The 18822-nt window shown below is 45.5% G+C and overlaps 1 protein-coding gene across 2 annotated transcripts in view; it reads right to left on the bottom strand.

Annotated features, from left to right (window-relative positions):
* The window catches only part of LOC119174107 (uncharacterized), a 76313-nt gene that overhangs the window by 34112 nt on the left and 23379 nt on the right, over window positions 1–18822 (bottom strand). Inside the window, exons 8-10 of one of the 2 annotated variants that reach the window (XM_037424912.2) lie at window positions 1730–1862; window positions 1564–1649; window positions 158–205 (exon numbers count right to left, since the gene is read on the bottom strand). In XM_037424912.2, the coding sequence (XP_037280809.1) occupies window positions 158–205; window positions 1564–1649; window positions 1730–1862 (267 nt within the window). The remainder of the gene's footprint in view (window positions 1–157; window positions 206–1563; window positions 1650–1729; window positions 1863–18822) is intronic. The other variant, XM_037424913.2, reaches the window with a different exon arrangement.

The following is an 18822-nucleotide window of genomic DNA, read 5'->3' as shown; positions in this document are numbered from 1 at the left end:
TCTGTCTGTCTCCTTCCCGTAACAATATTCTAGGCCACTGTGACTTAGGTTATAAGTAGTCTATACTAAGGAAAAATATTTAAAATTCAAATGATTGCACACCTTTACTCCTTTGAAGAATGTGCCTCATAAAGTAAAATGCATCAGAGCGACTCACCGATACCTGGATGCCAGCAGCCAGGCGATGCTCCCGAGTAGTGAAGTGCTGCATGAGGACAGAACAATCAGGAGCAGTACGCATGTATCTCCCAATTCCTATGCCAGGTCAACCACATTCTCATTCTAGAGCTAAGTACAAAAAACACTGCCCACCCAGGAATGCGTGTTGAGGCCTATCCGAGGATGTACGAAAGACGCAAGCTGTGGTTCGTTGACGAGAACTCACAAAATAGCAGCAAAAAAATAAAAGCTGAAAGGAAGAGACCGCTAGTTCCTTCTTTCCTGTTCTAAGAGCCAATATTAACGTGGAGAAAGAACAAGAAAGAGAGAGAGAGAAAAAAAAAGAAAACAAGAAGTTGTTTTGCAATTGGAGAACACGCCCAACAGGAGTACAGTTCGAGCCCTCTCGCCTTCATGTTTTTCAAGTGTTTTGAATGTCGGCATAGGCGCGGGGCACAGGTAGTGCCGAAGCGCATTATCAAGCTCGCAAAGTTTGATACATCTGGTGGTGGGAGAAAATACTATTCAGTACAAATTTTTATACTTTTAAAAAGAATTTTGAAGGTGATAATTTACGAGTTCAATATAGCTGGAAAATTTGATATATGTGGGTTCAAAATATCTGTGTTGAAGAGTATACATAAGAAAGTGTGAAATATTGTATGCTAAATATTTTTGGCATCTCATTTTCTGGGCTTCCTGCGCCTATTTCAGGTCCAGAATCGCATCGACTTTCTTAATGTTGGAACCAGCGATTTCTTGAGTGTATATTAGTGAGTGTAGCAGAGCTTGAAAGGCAGCTTTACCATAATACGAGGGTAATAAGGTGAAGCATATTGAAAATCTAAAGGGGTGACTGCCAATTTGGCATTGACTGTATTTGACTTCACGAAACTCGAAAGTTTCGAATAGCAACATTTCCATGGCAATCAAATCAAATAGCATAAACCATTAAAAAAATATTCAAAACTGTCAATATTTGTACATGCCTAATAATAATTTAAAAAAAAAAAAGCTTACAAGCAGCGATGCCCAGTCTTGCCCAAAAAGTGGGCACCGAGAACCTGAACGAGCCCACTCCATTAACCTTCAGTGCTCCAAGGAAGGCAAACCCTTACAGTGTAAGCTATTACAAGCTCAGATCAGCAGCTGCCTTCGGTGGTCGAGTTGTTCAGCGACACTGCCGGTGTCTATCGTTGCTATCATGTACAATGAGAAATAAAAAACACAAGGTATGGGCGGGACTTAGATCCAGGCACTCTTTGTGGCAGCTAGACACTCTACTACCGAGAAAGATCTTATAGGGGTGCCATGATGAGCAAGAAATCGCAATGCAATTTGGCAAAGAGATAATGCCGACTGCTGCCTTACAGCCCCACAGACAATGATTTGGTGCCTCCTTACCTGGCTGTATTCCCGAGTAGTGTGCATCACCACGTTGCACACGTAGCAGGTGTACGTTGGCATTGGGCCAGAGCCAAATTTGGGCCCTGCAAAGAAAGACAGTAACTACTATAGACAAAATGGGAACACATTATGGTGGCACACAAAGTGGCCCATGGGCATGAACCTTTTGGCTTAAACTGTTGTGACTGTGTCTTGTTGACTGGACCCTTTTTGGGACCTGGGCCCTTGGCAGGACCCTTGGAAGCATCCTTGGAGCCAGCCTTGGCCGCCTGGGCACCATCTCCTTTTGCAGATCCCTAAAAAGAACGAGAGTCGACGGTTAGTACTAACATCTATTGCGAAAATTTTAAACCTATGGGGGGCCCCCAAGTGAAACTTTTTTCCTTACAGCAAGAACGAGTGAATACAGTCGAGCCAGCTTACAATAAACCTGACCCTGATGAGGTATCTGTTCGCTGTAGCCCGAAATTCTTAGTAAATGAAATTACAGCTTTAAAAAAGTTGCAAGTAAAAACACAAATTTATTTCTTGCAAAAAGTCCGTAATCCACGTGTCTCGAAAAGCAGAAGTGATGTGGGTGGTCTTGATTGATTGATTGATTTGTGGGGTTTAACGTCCCAAAACCACTATTTGATTATGAGAGACGCCGTAGTGGAGGGCTCCGGAAATTTTGACCACCTGGGGTTCTTTAACGTGCACCCAAATCTGAGTACACGGGCTTACAACATTTCCGCCTCCAGCGGGTGGTCTTGAGTTTATTTAAAGCGGCAGAGTGGTCTTCGCCGAGGTCCTTGGCATATGCAAGCTGCCTGAAGCTATTAAAGGCCAACTGCAACGAAATTTTACTTGGGCAGGAACCGCCATACAAGCGTAGCTTATAGACGGTAGGTTACGATAACGACAGTGAAAAATCTTGCAGTAACGTATTTAACTTATATTTGGTGCTTTAATTGCCAGCAAGCAGATGACGCACAGCTCTAGTGGCGTACCCAGAAAAATCGCAGAGAACCGGATATGACAATTACTACAGAACGTCGCTCCTTGTGAGCAATTCTCCAAGCCCCTGAATTGCTCTTTCCGGCTTTGAAGCCTCTTTCAATGAAGCGCCTTTAAGGGGACAGACTGGTCTTTGGGACCAAAAAGTGACAAAAAAATTCATTTTTTAAAATTGACATGTTTGGTTTTTGCAAGTATTTTTCCATCTCTCTACAAATTTTCACACACCAGAAAGTAGTAATTTTTTTGTAATGTCATTCTAACTGTTCAGATTCTTGGTGCTGTTAACATGCAGAACCTGCAAAAAAATGGGAAACGACTTTGAGGCTTCTTTATAATTTGCCAGCACCTGTGTCTAAAGCTCTGCTACCAATTTATGAGTGTCTTTATGAGGATTGCAAAACATGCGCACCATGATTGTTGCTTTTTGAAGAAACTGTGTTTTCAGTTTTTTCGATTTTTCTCAAAAAAGTAAATTTATGACTTTTCAATTTTGAGGCCTCAATATCTCTGCACCTAGGGCAGGTACAACAAAATTCTCTTTGCAGTGCAAACTTCTTTGAGTGTAGAATGCAAGTATGGCAGCGGAATTTAGAGCATAAGCCTTTTTAATTAATTACTAATCAAAACTGTAACATAATTCCAACTGCTTTTGAAAATGGATAGTTCATTTTGCTATAAAATAACCAATAAAGGCCTAAAAACAAAAAACTATTCCATACCTTCGCTCTATAGTAGTTAGTCTATGTTGGCATATACTAAATATCACTTTTAATTAAGCAATTTTTTTTCTACGATGGCCTTGAACAATAGGGGGTGAACTCAAGTTATCTCAGAAACAAGGCGAGTTACAGAAAAACTAATTAAATATTTGGAATCACCAGAAAAAACTGCATAATTCTGTGCAGTTTGATCAAGATCACTGAAGAAATAAACATAAAACATCTAAGACCAGTCTGCCCCCTTAAAACGCGTCTGTGCATTTGGGCTGCCTGGGCACAGCCTAATGACTGCGCGTTCGAAACGCATCGTGCTGGATTAAAGTCGATGGCAGGTCAAGTTCAAGTCAAGCAGCGTTTTCAAATACGAGGGTCAGACACTACAAACCCACCAGTGGGAAGCCCAGACCAGTGTTCGATAAGAGGCATGTTCACACAGCTTTCCTATGTTCACATAGAAAAAACACACACATCAAGGGGCGTGCGTGTCCACGAGGTGCGTGCTCGAGGAGCGCGGATTGATTGATTTGATGTGTGGGGTTTAAAGTCCCAAAACCACCATATGATTATGAGAGACGCCGTAGTAGAGGGCTCCGGAAATTTCGACCACCTGGGGTTCTTTAACGTGCACCCAAATCTGAGCACATGGGCCTACAACATTTCCGCCTCCATCGGAAATGCAGCCGCCGCAGCCGGGATACGAACCCGCGACCTGCGGGTCAGCAGCCGAGTACCTTAGCCACTAGACCACCGCGGCGGGGCCGAGGAGCGCGGAGCAGGCGTTTCTTTCGTCATTTACGTCACTGCCGGTCAATTGTAATATCGTCGTTTCTTTTAGTTTCGGTCTCAACAGCATCATCGTTTGCAAGCTTTTTTTTCTAAAGTAACTGCTTGTATCTCGAAGGCGACATTCGGCAGGCAGCACTATCTCTAGCTAGACTACCTATATATTGACTGTTTGCTGATAGCCAAACTTCATTGCAGTTGGCCTTTAATGTAGCCTGTTGCTACTGGTACGCATGTCGCCACTGTCTCCAAAGTTTCGTCATTGTCGTCATCATCCGATTCTTCCAAATCACTCTAGCCGCACACTTCATTGACAATGCCCTCATCCGTGCACGGTTCTGCAGCGTTGGGATCATTATCGTCCATAATGAAATCATTTCAGATGATGTCCCGCCCTCCCATGGAGTCGAGGACGTGCTGTGACAAATCTCTACTAGAGTGGTATTGTTCAGAAGCTTCAGGCTCGGCATCAGCGGGATCAATTTGGCCTCGCGAAAACAGTTTTGAACACATGTAGCCATTACTTTCTATCCGCAAACTCTTCACAATCTCCACAGATGAATACAGGGACACCTGAAGCACCAAGTTGGTTGCCAGGCGGTCAACAGCTATGAGCAAGCACTACACAATGCGGCACCTATAACAAATCCTGAAACGTCGGGATTACGCCCAAGCCATGCGATCACAACTTCGACATTTCGTTAGGTGGAAAAAAAAAAGTGTGGAAGGCCCCCGTCCGCCGTCCTGACTATTCACACAGCAACAGCAAACGAGACACGCACATGCCATATACAAGCCAGGACGCGTGGAACCGCTTCGGGCCAGTTCCTTGTCAGAAAAAGAAACTTCTTAATTTTAGCCAGCGTGGCTGGCGACCCGGAGTAGTGGAGAGGGGCGGAGAAGTTGCAATAAAGAGAAGAGAGCAGACTTGCGAGAGACAGGCGAAGTAGCTGCGATAGTGAAGAGAGGAGAACATACATGGGAAGGTGACCTGAAAACCCAAGCACATGCGAAGAAAGCAGGTTGGGTAGCTTGCTTGAAACGTCCATGAAATGCGCAACTCACGTGTAGGAAAACTTGGGAGAGTGGCTTGCGCAACCACAACAACCTCAATATTCGCAATTCTTTTTGTATATGTAACGGCTGTGAGGGCATGGTGAGTGGAGTGCAAAGTGAGCAAGAACATGCCCTAAAGATGGCATGAATTGGGAATCATCAAAGCCAGTGGGGTAATGCAATTATGTGTGCTGGAACGGCACGACACCGATCCAGGCAAGGCAAATGCGCACAACTGGTTACAGTCGGCGGCTGACGATGTTGGCAGATGCTCTGTTGACTCGGGACCAGCGGCGCCAGCGATAGTGTAATGAGACCAGAGATAAAAAATTGAGGGTAGACATGTCTGAAACTTGGTCTTTGAAAGATTTGTGGCAGTGTGAAAACACTAGCCTCATCTGGCATTGTGGGGTGCTCAGAGTGGCGGGGGGACAAAAGACCGTGGGATGCACAACAAAAGACAGACAGGGAGAAAGACAACTAGGGGGCTGTGGAAGCAGGGTCAGCGTTTGACAATAAGAATCGATGAATGGCTTATCGGTGGTTGAAAGTGGTGTCCCAGGAGGTTGCATGAGCCCATTCGATGCAAGTGCGATTTTGTGGCATTGGAATAATGTATATTTCCACAGTCACGCAGGTATAATTCCTTATAAGTAAAAGTTTATTTTAAGTGGGGCCATTATAGGTGGGCTCGACTGCATCTGTAGCATATTTACTCGCATAATTGGTGCACTGCTAACATTAAGCTAGCGTTACTTGACCCTTTTAGATGCCACCTGTGAAGAACTGTATGTAAATTTGTCAATTCGCTACTATGTTACTTCAAGGCACTCAATATTCTATTGCAATAAAAATAATGAGATATTTCTTGAATTTATGAGTGTTACAGCAACTCATCCTAATTGTAATTAAATATCTCTTTACCCTGAAGTCATAGATGCTCACTTTTGGCATAAATGGAATAAAATCTAAGGCTACAAATACAGTAAACCCTCGTTAGCTCGAACATGCATATCTCGAAATCTCGGTTAAGTCGAAACTTTTTTTCGCCGTGCATTAACCTCCCATAGGTGCTATGTATTTGCCTCCTCTTATCTCGAAACGTTTTCCGGAGGGAACAGTGGATATCTCGAAATCTTGACAGGGAGGGCAGAAGGCAAAGTCTACTCCCAACAGGAAACGAGGGCTCCGTGCGAACGCTTAGCTCTTACTATACGTGCCGAACGCAGTCGTGAAGGGCGAATTTGAAATTCCCGCGGACGCAGCCGTTTCCTATCAGCCTTGTCAGGCAACTGTGGGAGTGATCACGTGTGCGCACCGCACCGGTGGGCGGCGTGTGCAGCATGCGCCCGTCAGTACGCAACCTAGCGCTTGCATGTGCGAACTGGTATTCTTTGTTTTCCTCGCGATCTGTGCACGACACATCTTGAGCTCAGTTTTGCTGAGTAGTGAGTGGTCTGTGCAACGGACGCTTCCGTATCGACCAAGATGTCCCGCCCAAAGCAGTGCAAATCTCTGACGTTGGAGAGAAAAGTCGCGCTAATCAAGGAAGTGGAAAAAGCAAGTCGAAGCAAGTCGTGCATCGCCAAAGAATTCGGCATCCCTTTGTCAACCCTCTCGACAGTGCTTAAGAACAAACAAAAGGTTTTGGAAGGCTTCGAGCAAAGCTTCTCAAGCAAGCGGAAGCGCATTCGAGTGTCCAAATTCCCGGACGTCGAAGCAGCACTTCTGTTGTGGCTCCAAAACGTTCGAGCAGCCAATCTTCCCGTGACAACCCAAATGATGATGGAGAAAGCAGACGCTTTGGCACTGCAGATGGGTCACGCGGATTTCAGTTGCAGCAATAGCTGGTTCGAGCGGTTTAAGACGCGAAATAACGTGTCATCGAAGCCTATCCACGGCGAAAGCGGCATTGTTGACGAACAGGCTGCAGACGCATGGCGCAAGCTACGCCTAGCCGAGCTGCAAAAGGAGTACGCGGACAAGGACATCTTTAACCTAGACGAAGCCGCTCTCTTTTACAAGATGCTGCCTAACCGCACATACACACCAAAAGGCGAAGCGTGCTCAGGCGCTAAGCAACGAAAAGACAGGATAACAATTCTTTTTGGTGCCAACGCTACCGGCGATGAAAAGCTGCCCCTCCTCATCATTGGCAAGTCGCTGAATCCCAGGTGTTTCCGAAATGCACGGCTCCCGAGGGATGTGACCTACCGCGCAAATCAAACAGCCTGGATAACGGCGGCGCTTTTCGAAGAGCATGTCCGTGTGCTTGATCAGAAGATGGCAAAGGACGGTCGGAAAGTGTTGTTTGTTGTGGATAACTGCCCCGGCCATGGAAAAATCGACAACTTGGCGGCTGTTACGCTGGAGTTCCTGCCGGCGAACACGACGTCCGTTCTCCAGTTAATGGATCAGGGAGTCATTGAGATGGCCCGCAAGTATTATAGGAAAAGCCTGCTGCACCGAATTCTGCTGTCATACGGCAATGGGAAAAAGTATGAAATCGATCTGCTGGGTGCAGTCAATCTGATGGCCAAAGCCTGGCGCCAACTACGCCCGCTGGCGATTGCTAACTGCTTCGCACATGCAGGGTTTTCTCGCGCTCCGGAATCGATCGAAGAAGACATTGGCGCAGAATTCAGCGGCTGTGATGAGCTGTGCAATGAAGTGCGCAAGGCAACTGGCTGCGTGAGCGATACCGAAGACGGCGAGATCGCCTTTGAGGAGTATGCGCTCTACGAGGCCGACGTCCCCGTTACCGGAATGCTGTTGGACGCCGATATCGTTGAGATGGCCGTGAACGACGCAGATGACCATGCAGATGAGGAAGAGCCTCGAGAAGTGCCTACGACAACAGAAACACGTAACATGCTGTGCTTGCTCCGCAACAAGGTCGAATGCAGCGGTGGCGACCAACGGCTCATGCGATGTGTTGAGCAACTGGAGAACGCCTTTCTCGGACCGAACGCTAAAGCGGAACAGGCGAGCATCACGAAATTTTTTGGTCTTCGGTAATAAATTTTTTTCCCCTCCGAATTCTAGTGACTTTACTACGGTAGCTGTTTTGTGCAGTGGAGCTTTTCCTAGCAGCACTGGCTTTTCTTTTACAGTGACCTGGGCGAACATTTTCGGCGTTTTGCTTAACTCGAAATACTGCCTATCTCGAAATTTTCCCCAGATTTGATGGCTTCGAGTTAACGAGGGATTACTGTATAGTGCAAATTCATTGTCGGTGATGTCCATGTTGAGCAAAAAGAAATTCTTCTTTCCACATTGCTTGCAGAAAAGCGACGCATCGCACAACTCTTTGAATCTGGTAGTGCCTTCAGAAAAGTGACCATATGTACCAGTACACTTCAAAATGAGGTTAAATGAAGACAAGTTTATTATGAAGGAGGTTCAATTAATGTAAAACATGATATTTCTTGCACTTTCATAGCTTATACTTGATGCAACTAGCAAAAAACGAGTGGTGTACACAATAGTGTACACAGCGTCTCAAAGGGTTAAAAAAAAAGGCACATTTTGCTCTTTCCGACCAGCCTGAGCCACCTTGCTGGCATGCGTATAAAGAGACTTCGGAGCTTTGAAGAGGCGTGCAGGGCCGCTGAATACGTGAGCGCAGTCATACATAAAACGGGCTACGGGTACGTCCCTTCTTCCGAGGACTTTTCCCGAACTACAGTCCCACGAATACTGTACTCTATCCAAACCTGTTGATCGAGCGTTTGCCTCCCTCTATATCTCTTTCTCTTCCACCGTGAGAGCATACGCTGGTATCACGGAACAGACAATTTTATGCATCAAAGGTATTCGAGCCCTGTCATGCTAGCTGTTCCCTTTGTTCTGTGCGACTGCACCGATTGCGCTGTAACCCACGCTTGGTTGATTTTGGAAGTTTAAGTTTTTTGCCATCCGTCCGTCGCATTCTTACTGTTCTTTTGTGATCTGCTATGAAATTCAAGTTGGCTGTTATAAAGTTGGAAGAAGAAAACAAAACCATGCCGCCGCCACCAAGCACTTCAGCGCGAAGTTTTTTAACGTGAGACGACCGGTACGGAAGAAAGCAGCAGAATACACACTTGCTACTACAAGTTTCTTGCCGCTGAAGAAGACCTTTTAAGCATGTGCGAAAGCTTGGGTTCTCCAGTATGCTTGGTTGCACCTGGTTTCTCCCAGCATTGTCAAATATAGCTCCAAGAGGGACATTTGAATGCGCTTGAGGAAGAGTCTCAATTAGGCGACTAGAACGTGAGTGAATAGATCTCGCCGGTTAAAGTATGTGCTAATTAAAGAAACGTGCACTTCATTGGTGCTTTATTTTATTTCATTTTATTCTTTAATGTATATACTGGACACGTTAGGAACATATACTATTGCACATAATTTCAGACGCATTAGCAACATTGTCACAAAATTTTTACACACCCTTTCAGAAGCTCTATAATCTTAAAAAAAAAAAGAGGGGGGGGGAGGGACGCGGCGGATTACACGTACCTTGGCAGTCAGTGTTATGCAAAGCATGCGAAGGGGTGACTGTGTTGTAATTTTTTTTTTATTGAAGCGACACGTCATGAAATGATGCTAAATGTATGTACAAATGTTGCACACAGAGACATATGTTGAACAGTCACAATTGTTATATAACCAGGTTGCGCTCGTGCAACGATACTAACAGGAAAATGGCACATACCCAGACAGTGGCACATACCCGCCTGTGGGTATGTGCCACTGTCTGGCGCCAAGTGACAACATACATGAAGGGATTGTTACATTATTCGTGTCTTGACCAGCGCGTCACATTTGTCAAACCATGTTGCCCTCCAATACTAATGTAAGGGGGAGATCTCGAGAACACCCAGACGTAAGTGGCTTGATAAATAGATACACAGATAGACTCAAAAGTGCCTGCATAACACAAAGAAATGCTTTGCATTTATAAAATATGTACAAATTATGCAAGTACCGTATTTACTCGAAAATAGGTCAAGCACGAATATAGGTCGACTTCTAATAAGAATGCTCTATGAGAAAATAAAAAAAGCAAATATTCAAACATAATTGACTGATTGATTTGTGGGGTTTAACGCCCCAAAACCACAATACGATTATGAGAGACGGCGCAGTGGAGGGCTCCGGAAATTTCGATCCCCTGGGGTTCTTTAACGTGCACCCAAATCTGAGCGCACGGGCCTCCAACATTTCCGCCTCCATCGGAAATGCAGCCGCCACAGCTAGGATTCGACCCTGCGACTTGGGGGTCAGCACCCGAGTACCTTAGCCACTAGACCACCTCAACGGGGCAAATATTCGAACGTAGGCAGACTCATACTGTTTTTTTTTTACAAGCGGAAAATTTGAAATGTACCAAAGCTTTATTCACAATAAGATTTCCTCCACCCTTTAGTCGCTGCCAGGAGCGCCGTCATCGTCAGACTGAAAAGTGTGAGTAATGTCGTCGTTGGAGTCTTCGCAGGCACCCTCGGCATAACAGATAACACCTCGTTCTCGCTGCCATTGAGTGCGTTTGAAGTGAAACACACAAACACCAGGTTTGTGTTAGCATTCTGCAGGGCCTCCTTGACGCCAGGGCAAATGCGGCCTCTGAATGAGTCTAGGACCAGCATACTTGGCAGGTGCAAGTTAGCTCCCAGTTTCTTTATCCAAACTGCCTGGATGCACTCTTTGACCACCGACTCATTCATAACACATCGTTCTCGCTGCCATCGAGTGCGTTTGAAGTGAAGCACTTCTTAAAGCTGGTCACGATTATTTCCGCTGGCAAGTCATTCTATGCATCCTTCACCCACGTCGCGACTACACTGAGAGGAGCCTTCTTGCGGCGTCCCGTCAGGGTCATGGCGGCATCGTCCTCTACGAGCCACTCTTGTACAACTTTGCAACCCAATCCTTAAGGGGGGAGGCTACCCTGGAGACCGAACTGTTTTATTTTTTAAGATATCTGGATGAAACTTTCAGGGGTTGTTCACTACAATAAAACTAGCACAACTGCTAAGTTCCACGAAGCTGTGTTTCTTAGTTCCAGAGTTATTGAGGTTTAACTGGGTGCTTCACATGGGTGCCTGAGGAAGACTCGTGAGAAATCCCAGGACATAGTAGAAAGCTGAAATTCATTGTGGTCATTCCTTGATAGCTATCCCAGGGTGCTACAAAGCCGTGTTTTTTAATCCCCCCCCCCCCCCCAAAATTTTCACGCAACTTTGAATTTGATGTAACCAGTAATGACCAGATTCATCAAAAATTAATTGATTATAAATTAACAGCACCAATTTTCAAAAAAAGGAGCTTGTTACGCCTTTGCAAGGTCATTCAGGAACAGAATAAAAAAAACGGCACACAAATCTGATGAACGGTTTTCGAGTTCTTGCTTTCCTCAGCAACACAACTAGCAAAAAAATCCGTTCTGAGAAAACAGGCCGAGAAAGTTCAAAACACGTGTTTTCTTCAAAAAGCTCCAGCACAGTAGCTAGAAGTGTCCTGGCGCACTCTTTTCTTCTTTTGCCTGGCCTCCATCTTCTCTTGGTGTCTTTTAGAATTCTTTTTTAGGCGTAAAGCGTCTTTTTCACGAGCTCGCTGGATGGCCAGATGACCTGGTTGAAGTCCAATGGAGTCCGATATCACTTGGGTTGCTTTGCAGCAGCCGGCATTGTAGCGCAGCACTGCTTCATGCAGTGCTGTTTCTACCGCGATCAAGGATGAGTGTTGTTCCTTCGGCATCAGAGACCACAGAATGGAGTGGAATGATTCTGATGCATTTTGCGTCTTCGCTCCCAGGCAGCGCTGAAGAAGCGACTTTTGTGACAGTCTTTCGTAGATGGGCAGCATAGCTGCAGCGACATAGTCCGGTAGGCTGTGTTTATGTTTTGGCTGTGGCTCACGCTTTGCCTCTGCAGCTCTATGGCGGCACCACGATTGAGCCCCCTCTGGGCAAAGTTCATGGTGAAGGTCCTGGTCAGTCGATGTGACGTAATGATATGTTGCCATCACTGCACGCTGCATGGCTGTTAGGTCAGTTGAATTGTTTCTCAGGGCCTAACCATAATATCCTGTCAGCTTTTCAATGAGGGCTTTAGTCAGCTTCCCCTTCCCACTCAGTGGCTTATCACTTTTCTGCACAATGTTTCGAAGAGCACTTCCAATCCTTTTCTGAACATGGTTCAGACATTCTTCTTTTACAATTGGCACTAGCCCGTACACATTCTCTTCTGTGAGGGCAGCGAAGGTACGGCTGTCTCCGTCGGACACTACAGTGGTGTATCGCAGGCCATGCTTGGATACAGACCGCCCAAAGAGAGTCAAGCCTGCCTCCACTTCCATGCTTCCCGATTTTGCGTCTGTGTTTTTCTGGCAAATGTGGTGCTTCTGCCAGCTTTCGTATGCAGCATCTCCAGGTTTGGGCCCTGTTTGGCATCCAAGGCAGTGGTTTGAAAGAACTACAGCATCCAAGATGAGACCTGTAAAGAAGTCAATTACCGATCCCACTCCGATGTGTGATGTGTGACCCCGCTTATGCCATGTGCCATCGTACACTACGGTGATGTCCTTGCAGAAGCTGGGGTCCATTTCTTTATATGTTTTGATCACTGCTGTGGCAGAATCAGCATAAAACTTCTCCAAAGCGGTGGCCTCTGGCTTCCTGAACGTCTCTTTCAAGTGCTTTTGAAACGTCTTGTGGTGAAGACCTCTGTAAGAGACGTTCATGGCAGCCCAATAGTCATTAAGAGCTGTTAACCCCTTGCCTATTTGCTTTATAGCCATTATGGCGCGGACAATTACATCGAAGGCCTGCGTGTCCTTTTTGCGGGGTGATGTCCATAATTTATCGACGGTGCCACAAGAGGCGCACACGACTTCAAGTTTTGTTGCAAGTCCAAGCTTGGTGCTCTCTCGGACAGTCATACCACCTTTCAAACATTCTTTGCACACTGTGCGGCTGAGCACGACGTTAAAGATGTTCATTTGAACGAGCGAAAAATGTTAGCCCTCACTTGTCACTGCAGGTGCAAGAGCAGGCTGCATCAGTTGAAGTTTCTTCTGCGTCGCCGGCGTAGACTCGAGTTTTCTTCTGCGTCGTCGGCGTAGACCCGAACTACAGTCCCACGAATACTGTACTCTATCCAAACCTGTTGATCGAGCGTTTGCCTCCCTCTACAGTGCAGTCCACTTATAACGATACCACATATAACGATATATCGGTTATAACGATGGGTCGACTTAACAGTCTCATTTCATGCATTGGGGCTATGGGGAAAAAAACCATATATAACGATATGTTATCCACCGCATATCGGATACAACGATGAAAAGTTTGCCGTGGACGGCATGTTTCATTCAGAATAATCGTAACATTTAGATTGATAAGTTCCTCTGAAACGAACTATGCCGAGACAAGACGAATAGTTAGCGTAGGCGAGTACGTATCTGCCGCCACTGCAGCACAGCGCCGGCAGCGCGTCCCGGCTGTTCAAAAAGCCGAGGAGAGCATCGCGAGTTGGCGCGACGCGCTACAGATGGCGCCAGCTGTGTCACGTTTTGCGCCTCGCCGCGCATCGACCGCGGAGAGGCTGAGAGAAATTTAAAAAAAAAAAATGCGAAAAGCAAAGCGCCGCGCTCCGCGGCTCCCCGCCTTCTACAACGGCAAGCCGGCAAGCTACTCGTAGCTTGCCGAACGTAAGCGGGAAAGAGAGAGAAAATAAAAAAAGCGAAAAGCAAAGCGGCGCGGCGGCACCGGGGCGGGGCCTCGTTGCCATTCCGGCTGTGTACCTCTGGCTGTGCTTTCTTCCTCCCACTGCTCCCACCCCGCCGTCGGTCAGTCTCTCTTCCTCAGCGAACCCGTGATGCGTTCTTCGGAGTAAGAAATAAAGTCTTGTTTTGACATCCTACTATCTACAATATTTATTAATTGGTGAAAATAGCGAAATGAAGCCGGGAGCTACAAAAGGTACGTCCGGCGACGATTTTTTGGTGGCAGTCCAGATATAACGATCACCGGTTATAACGATCATATTTTTAGGTTTTCTCGATATCGTTATAAGTGGACTGCACTGTATATCTCTTTCTCTTCCACCGTGAGAGCATACGCTGGTATCACGGAACAGACAATTTTATGCATCAAAGGTATTCGAGCCCTGTCATGCTAGCTGTTCCCTTTGTTCTGTGCGACTGCACCGATTGCGCTGTAACCCACGCTTGGTTGATTTTGGAAGTTTAAGTTTTGCCATCCGTCCGTCGCATTCTTACTGTTCTTTTGTGATCTGCTATGAAATTCAAGTTGGCTGTTATAAAGTTGGAAGAAGAAAACAAAACCATGCCGCCGCCACCAAGCACTTCAGCGCGAAGTTTTTTAACGTGAGACGACCGGTACGGAAGAAAGCAGCAGAATACACACTTGCTACTACAAGTTTCTTGCCGCTGAAGAAGACCTTTTAAGCATGTGCGAAAGCTTGGGTTCTCCAGTATGCTTGGTTGCACCTGGTTTCTCCCAGCATTGTAAATATAGCTCCAAGAGGGACATTTGAATGCGCTTGAGGAAGAGTCTCAATTAGGCGACTAGAATGTGAGTGAATAGATCTCGCCGGTTAAAGTATGTGCTAATTAAAGAAACGTGCACTTCATTGGTGCTTTATTTTATTTCATTGATGATGATGCCTTTTTTGATGATGGTGATGCCTTTTTTTTTTTTTTCTCAGAGGGGGAATAATGCTACTTGGTAGCTAGTTATGGCGAGCGCAAGCTATGGCTGCCCGTGAGAATGGAAGTTCTGGGGCAGCGCGTGCTCTGGCTAGTTGTTTATTATTGAAGCAGCCATCTTGCCAGTTTTCGGTGCGTCTCCCCGCCGGCTCAGTTCTTCCTAGTTGAAGACCTTTTGTAGCACGTGACAATATGTGATGCTAACTGAAAGTGTGGCACTGCCCACGCAAAAGTACTTTTTTTTGTTTTTCGTTTGGAGGAAAAGGGAGAGCACATCCGCCTGCGGCGCCAAGAACGGCAGCAACACTGGCTAGTGGGGCCCACCTGACCATCTCGTACCTTTGCCTGGGAGTCGCCGAGGCCACGAGCGTGCCATGTGCTTCGTTGGCGGAAGGGCAACCGCGAAAGATGCATGATCGTGCCAATATTACAAAACCCAGGGCAATATTCCTAGACTGTCCGTAGCGAAAATTTGTTATACAGTAATACCTTGTTAACTCGAACTCGCATGTGTAAATAAATCAACTAAGTCGTAATTTCTGCAGCATTCAACATTTTCCTGTACGTGCCATGTATATTTTTCCCTTTTTTTTTTTTGAAGTATTTTTGGGTCAGATTGTAGATAACTCGAAATCCTGATTATGAGTGGCATGAAAATTCTGCTGCCAGACGATTTCACCCGATTCACGCAACGCTGTCACGCCCGAAGTCTCGAATTTGTCTTTCTTGTTTAGCCACGCCTGCCACTACGTCAATTCTTTCCGTGAATGCGAAAGCCTTGACCCAGCAACATGCAAAGACCCTTGAGGCAGTGGCTTTAGTGTCTGCAAATCTTGCTTTGTGTTGACCCTGTGCGTTTATTGCTCAGGTAATCCTTGATTACTGCTTCTCAAAGCTTGTAAATAGTTGCTGGGGTGAGAATCCGAATTTGCGGCGGCTTCATTCTTTATTTTGCTCAGTACGTTATCGTGGAAAATTTTCTCCACGTAATTCTCACTCCCCCTAACTTTTCATCCGTATTCCACAAAAAAAGTGAAGATTATGCGAGTAATAATGAGCGAGTCTGAGTGGGTTGCAAAAATTTCGCCGACCTATGTTTGTTACAATGATTAATTTTGTACTTGAGTAGATTGTAATAATTTCTTTTTTTCAGAAAACAAGTTATCTTAGACAACCTGTGCTTTCATGCACAATTTTATTAAAGGTAAAAAGTAATGACCGGCTCCCAAAATTGGAAGACAGACTACAATGTTCATTCTGCAAAAGTCTTAGTTTTCCATTTGCTTATTGCCTTCAACTGAGTAAGCTTTCACTAAGATATGTTAAACATGTGAATGACTTCAGGTCATGAAGCTTTAGTTTTAGGGAAGCGTTATTTGTGCTAGTGTATTCACGTTTTATGTCATGCTCCAAGTGCCAGCCAATGCAAGCCTCAAAGTTAGTTAGTTAGTTAGTTAGTTATGTTGGGTTTTGTGGCGCAAGAGCAACTAAGGCTATGCTGCGCCAGACTCATGGTGAGAATACTTACAGCAAACAAGGCTATGACAATGACTCTGCAATGTCTTAACGGCGATGACATATGAATATGATGAGCGGTGAAGCGTGGCTGTATAAAGGCCTAAAAGGATTGGCTCCGTAAACGCGTGAAGTATATATCTCTTCTAAGATTATGTGTGTGATGCTCGGGGTGGTCAATGTGTATGGTTGGTGCATGAGGTTATGTTAAACCGTAACGGCTTTTACATAGCACTAATACCATACCCGTGTCCTTATACCTAAGGGCAGGGAGGCAAGTGCCTCGTTGTAAATTCGAGCTGCAGCAGATGCCTCTCCGAAGAGGCTGTGCTAGGAGTCACATCAGTCAAGTTTTGCCATGTCTAGCGGTAGCATAGTTCAGTGTAGTTAGACCTTGTTCAGAAGTTGTGCTTCATTTAAAAAGCTGATCACATCAGCTATAGGTATTAGGGCGTCATCGCCCAAGAGTAGCATTGGATGAAAGGGAATATTTAACCTGTAAAACATACGGAAATGTTTTTCTCTTAATGTTTCCATATGTGGGCAAGCTATTAAAATGTGCATTACAGTTAGTTGCTCCTGACACTTATCGCATGTTGGGGCTTCTTCGCCTGCCAATAGGTAATTATGTGTGATGTGCGTGTGACCTATTAGTAGTCGACATATAACTACTTCGATAAAACGCGCTTGATGAAGACAGGTCTTCCATTCACCAAGAACAGGTTTAATTAGGTGAAGTTTGTTGTTTTGTTGTAATTTCCATTCCTGCTGCCAGTGAAAGGTGGTGGCCCGGCGAACAGCTTGAATCCCATCTCTGGCAGGTATGTTGGTTTTTGACTCGCGCATCTCTTTTGCTGTTGCAGCTAGTTGGTCTGCCCTTTCATTGCCTGGGATCCCGACATGACTCGGGACCCAACAGAGGCGCATGGTGTGGTCATCAGGTGTGTGGGATAGCATGTTTAAAATATCGCCTATGAATGGCTCATACTGAGATTTATAATTAAGACTTTTCAGTGCGCTTAACGAGTCTGTAAATATTACGGCTTTTTTATGTTTTGAGCTTATAATGTATCGTACTGCCATCCATAACGCATAGCACTCAGCGGTGTAGATGGATACAAACTGCGGTAGTCTAGTTATTTGCTCGTGTGTTGCTCCTACCACACTGCTTCCAACATAAGCAGATGTCTTCGAACCATCAGTATAAAATTCTTCGTAAGTGTTGTACGTTTGTTGTAATGTAAAGAATTCTTGTAGTATATGTTCACGTGGGGTGTTTTTTTTTTTTATATGTGTGAGTGAAAAATCCAAGAATTTGGAGAAATCACTCCATGGGGCCAAACTGGGTGGCCTTCTCGCAATGGAGAGTGCTTCATTAGGAATATTCAGGGCATGAAATTTTTCTTCAAATCTTAGTATTAGTGGCTTAATTACGTTTGGTTTGTTAGCGTAGTGTTGTCGTAGGTCACAGCGTGTGACAATACTGTGGCATATATGATCTGGTGAAGAACGAACTCTAAGGACATACGTGAGCATTAGTTTCGTTCTCCTATATTCCAAGGATGGTTCGTTACTTTCAGCGTATAAGCTCGAAATAGGTGAGGTTCGATAGGCACCTGTTGCGAGGCGTAACCCTTTGTTATGGACAGGGTCTAGGCGCTTAAGGTACGAGTCTCTTGCTGAACCGTAGATTATACTACCGTAGTCTAATTTGCTGCGTACTAAAGAGCGGTAGATGAGCAGGAGGCACTTACGGTCGGAACCCCAGAGCTTTCGGGACAAGACTTTGAGGACATTGAGGGCGCTGTTGGATTTCATTTTGAGATTATTAATGTGTGGAAGAAAATTGAGCTTCTTATCAAATACGACCCCCAGAAACTTCTGTTCTTGTTTTATTGGCAATACTGTTTTGTTTATTTTCAGTACGGGGTCTGGTTGTAAGCCTCGTTTCTGGGAGGACGCTACAGCAACCGTCTTTTCCTCAGAAAACCGGAAGCCGTTTTTGTTAGCCCATTGTGTTAGCTTGTTTAGTGCTATTAGAATCTGTCGCTCGCACGTCGCCATGTTAGATGACCGGCACGCTATTTGGAGATCATCCACATATAGTGAGTGCATAAGAGTAGATGGTATGACCTGGTTCACAGAGTTCATTTTGACGACAAAGAGAGTTGTGCTTAAGACACAGCCCTGAGGCACACCGTTCTCTTGAGTAAAAGTTCCTGAAAGTGTGGTGCCCAAACGAACCTGAAAAGTTCGGTTCGATAGGAAGTCGGACAAGCAGTTGAGCATCCTTCCGCGAATTCCAAGATCTGCCAGGTCTCGTAAGATACCGTACTTCCACGTTGTGTCATATGCCTTTTCAAGATCGAAAAATACTGCTAAGCAGTGCTGCTTGTACAGGAAAGCTTCTCGTACTGGATGTTCAAGGCGAACAAAGTGATCGGTGGTGGAACATCCTTTCTTGTAACCA

Source organism: Rhipicephalus microplus, chromosome 5, assembly GCF_043290135.1.
Source record: "Rhipicephalus microplus isolate Deutch F79 chromosome 5, USDA_Rmic, whole genome shotgun sequence".
Lineage (NCBI taxonomy): Eukaryota > Metazoa > Arthropoda > Arachnida > Ixodida > Ixodidae > Rhipicephalus > Rhipicephalus microplus.
The sequence above is the reverse complement of the archived record's forward strand: the minus strand, read 5'-3'. Positions and strand labels throughout refer to the sequence as shown.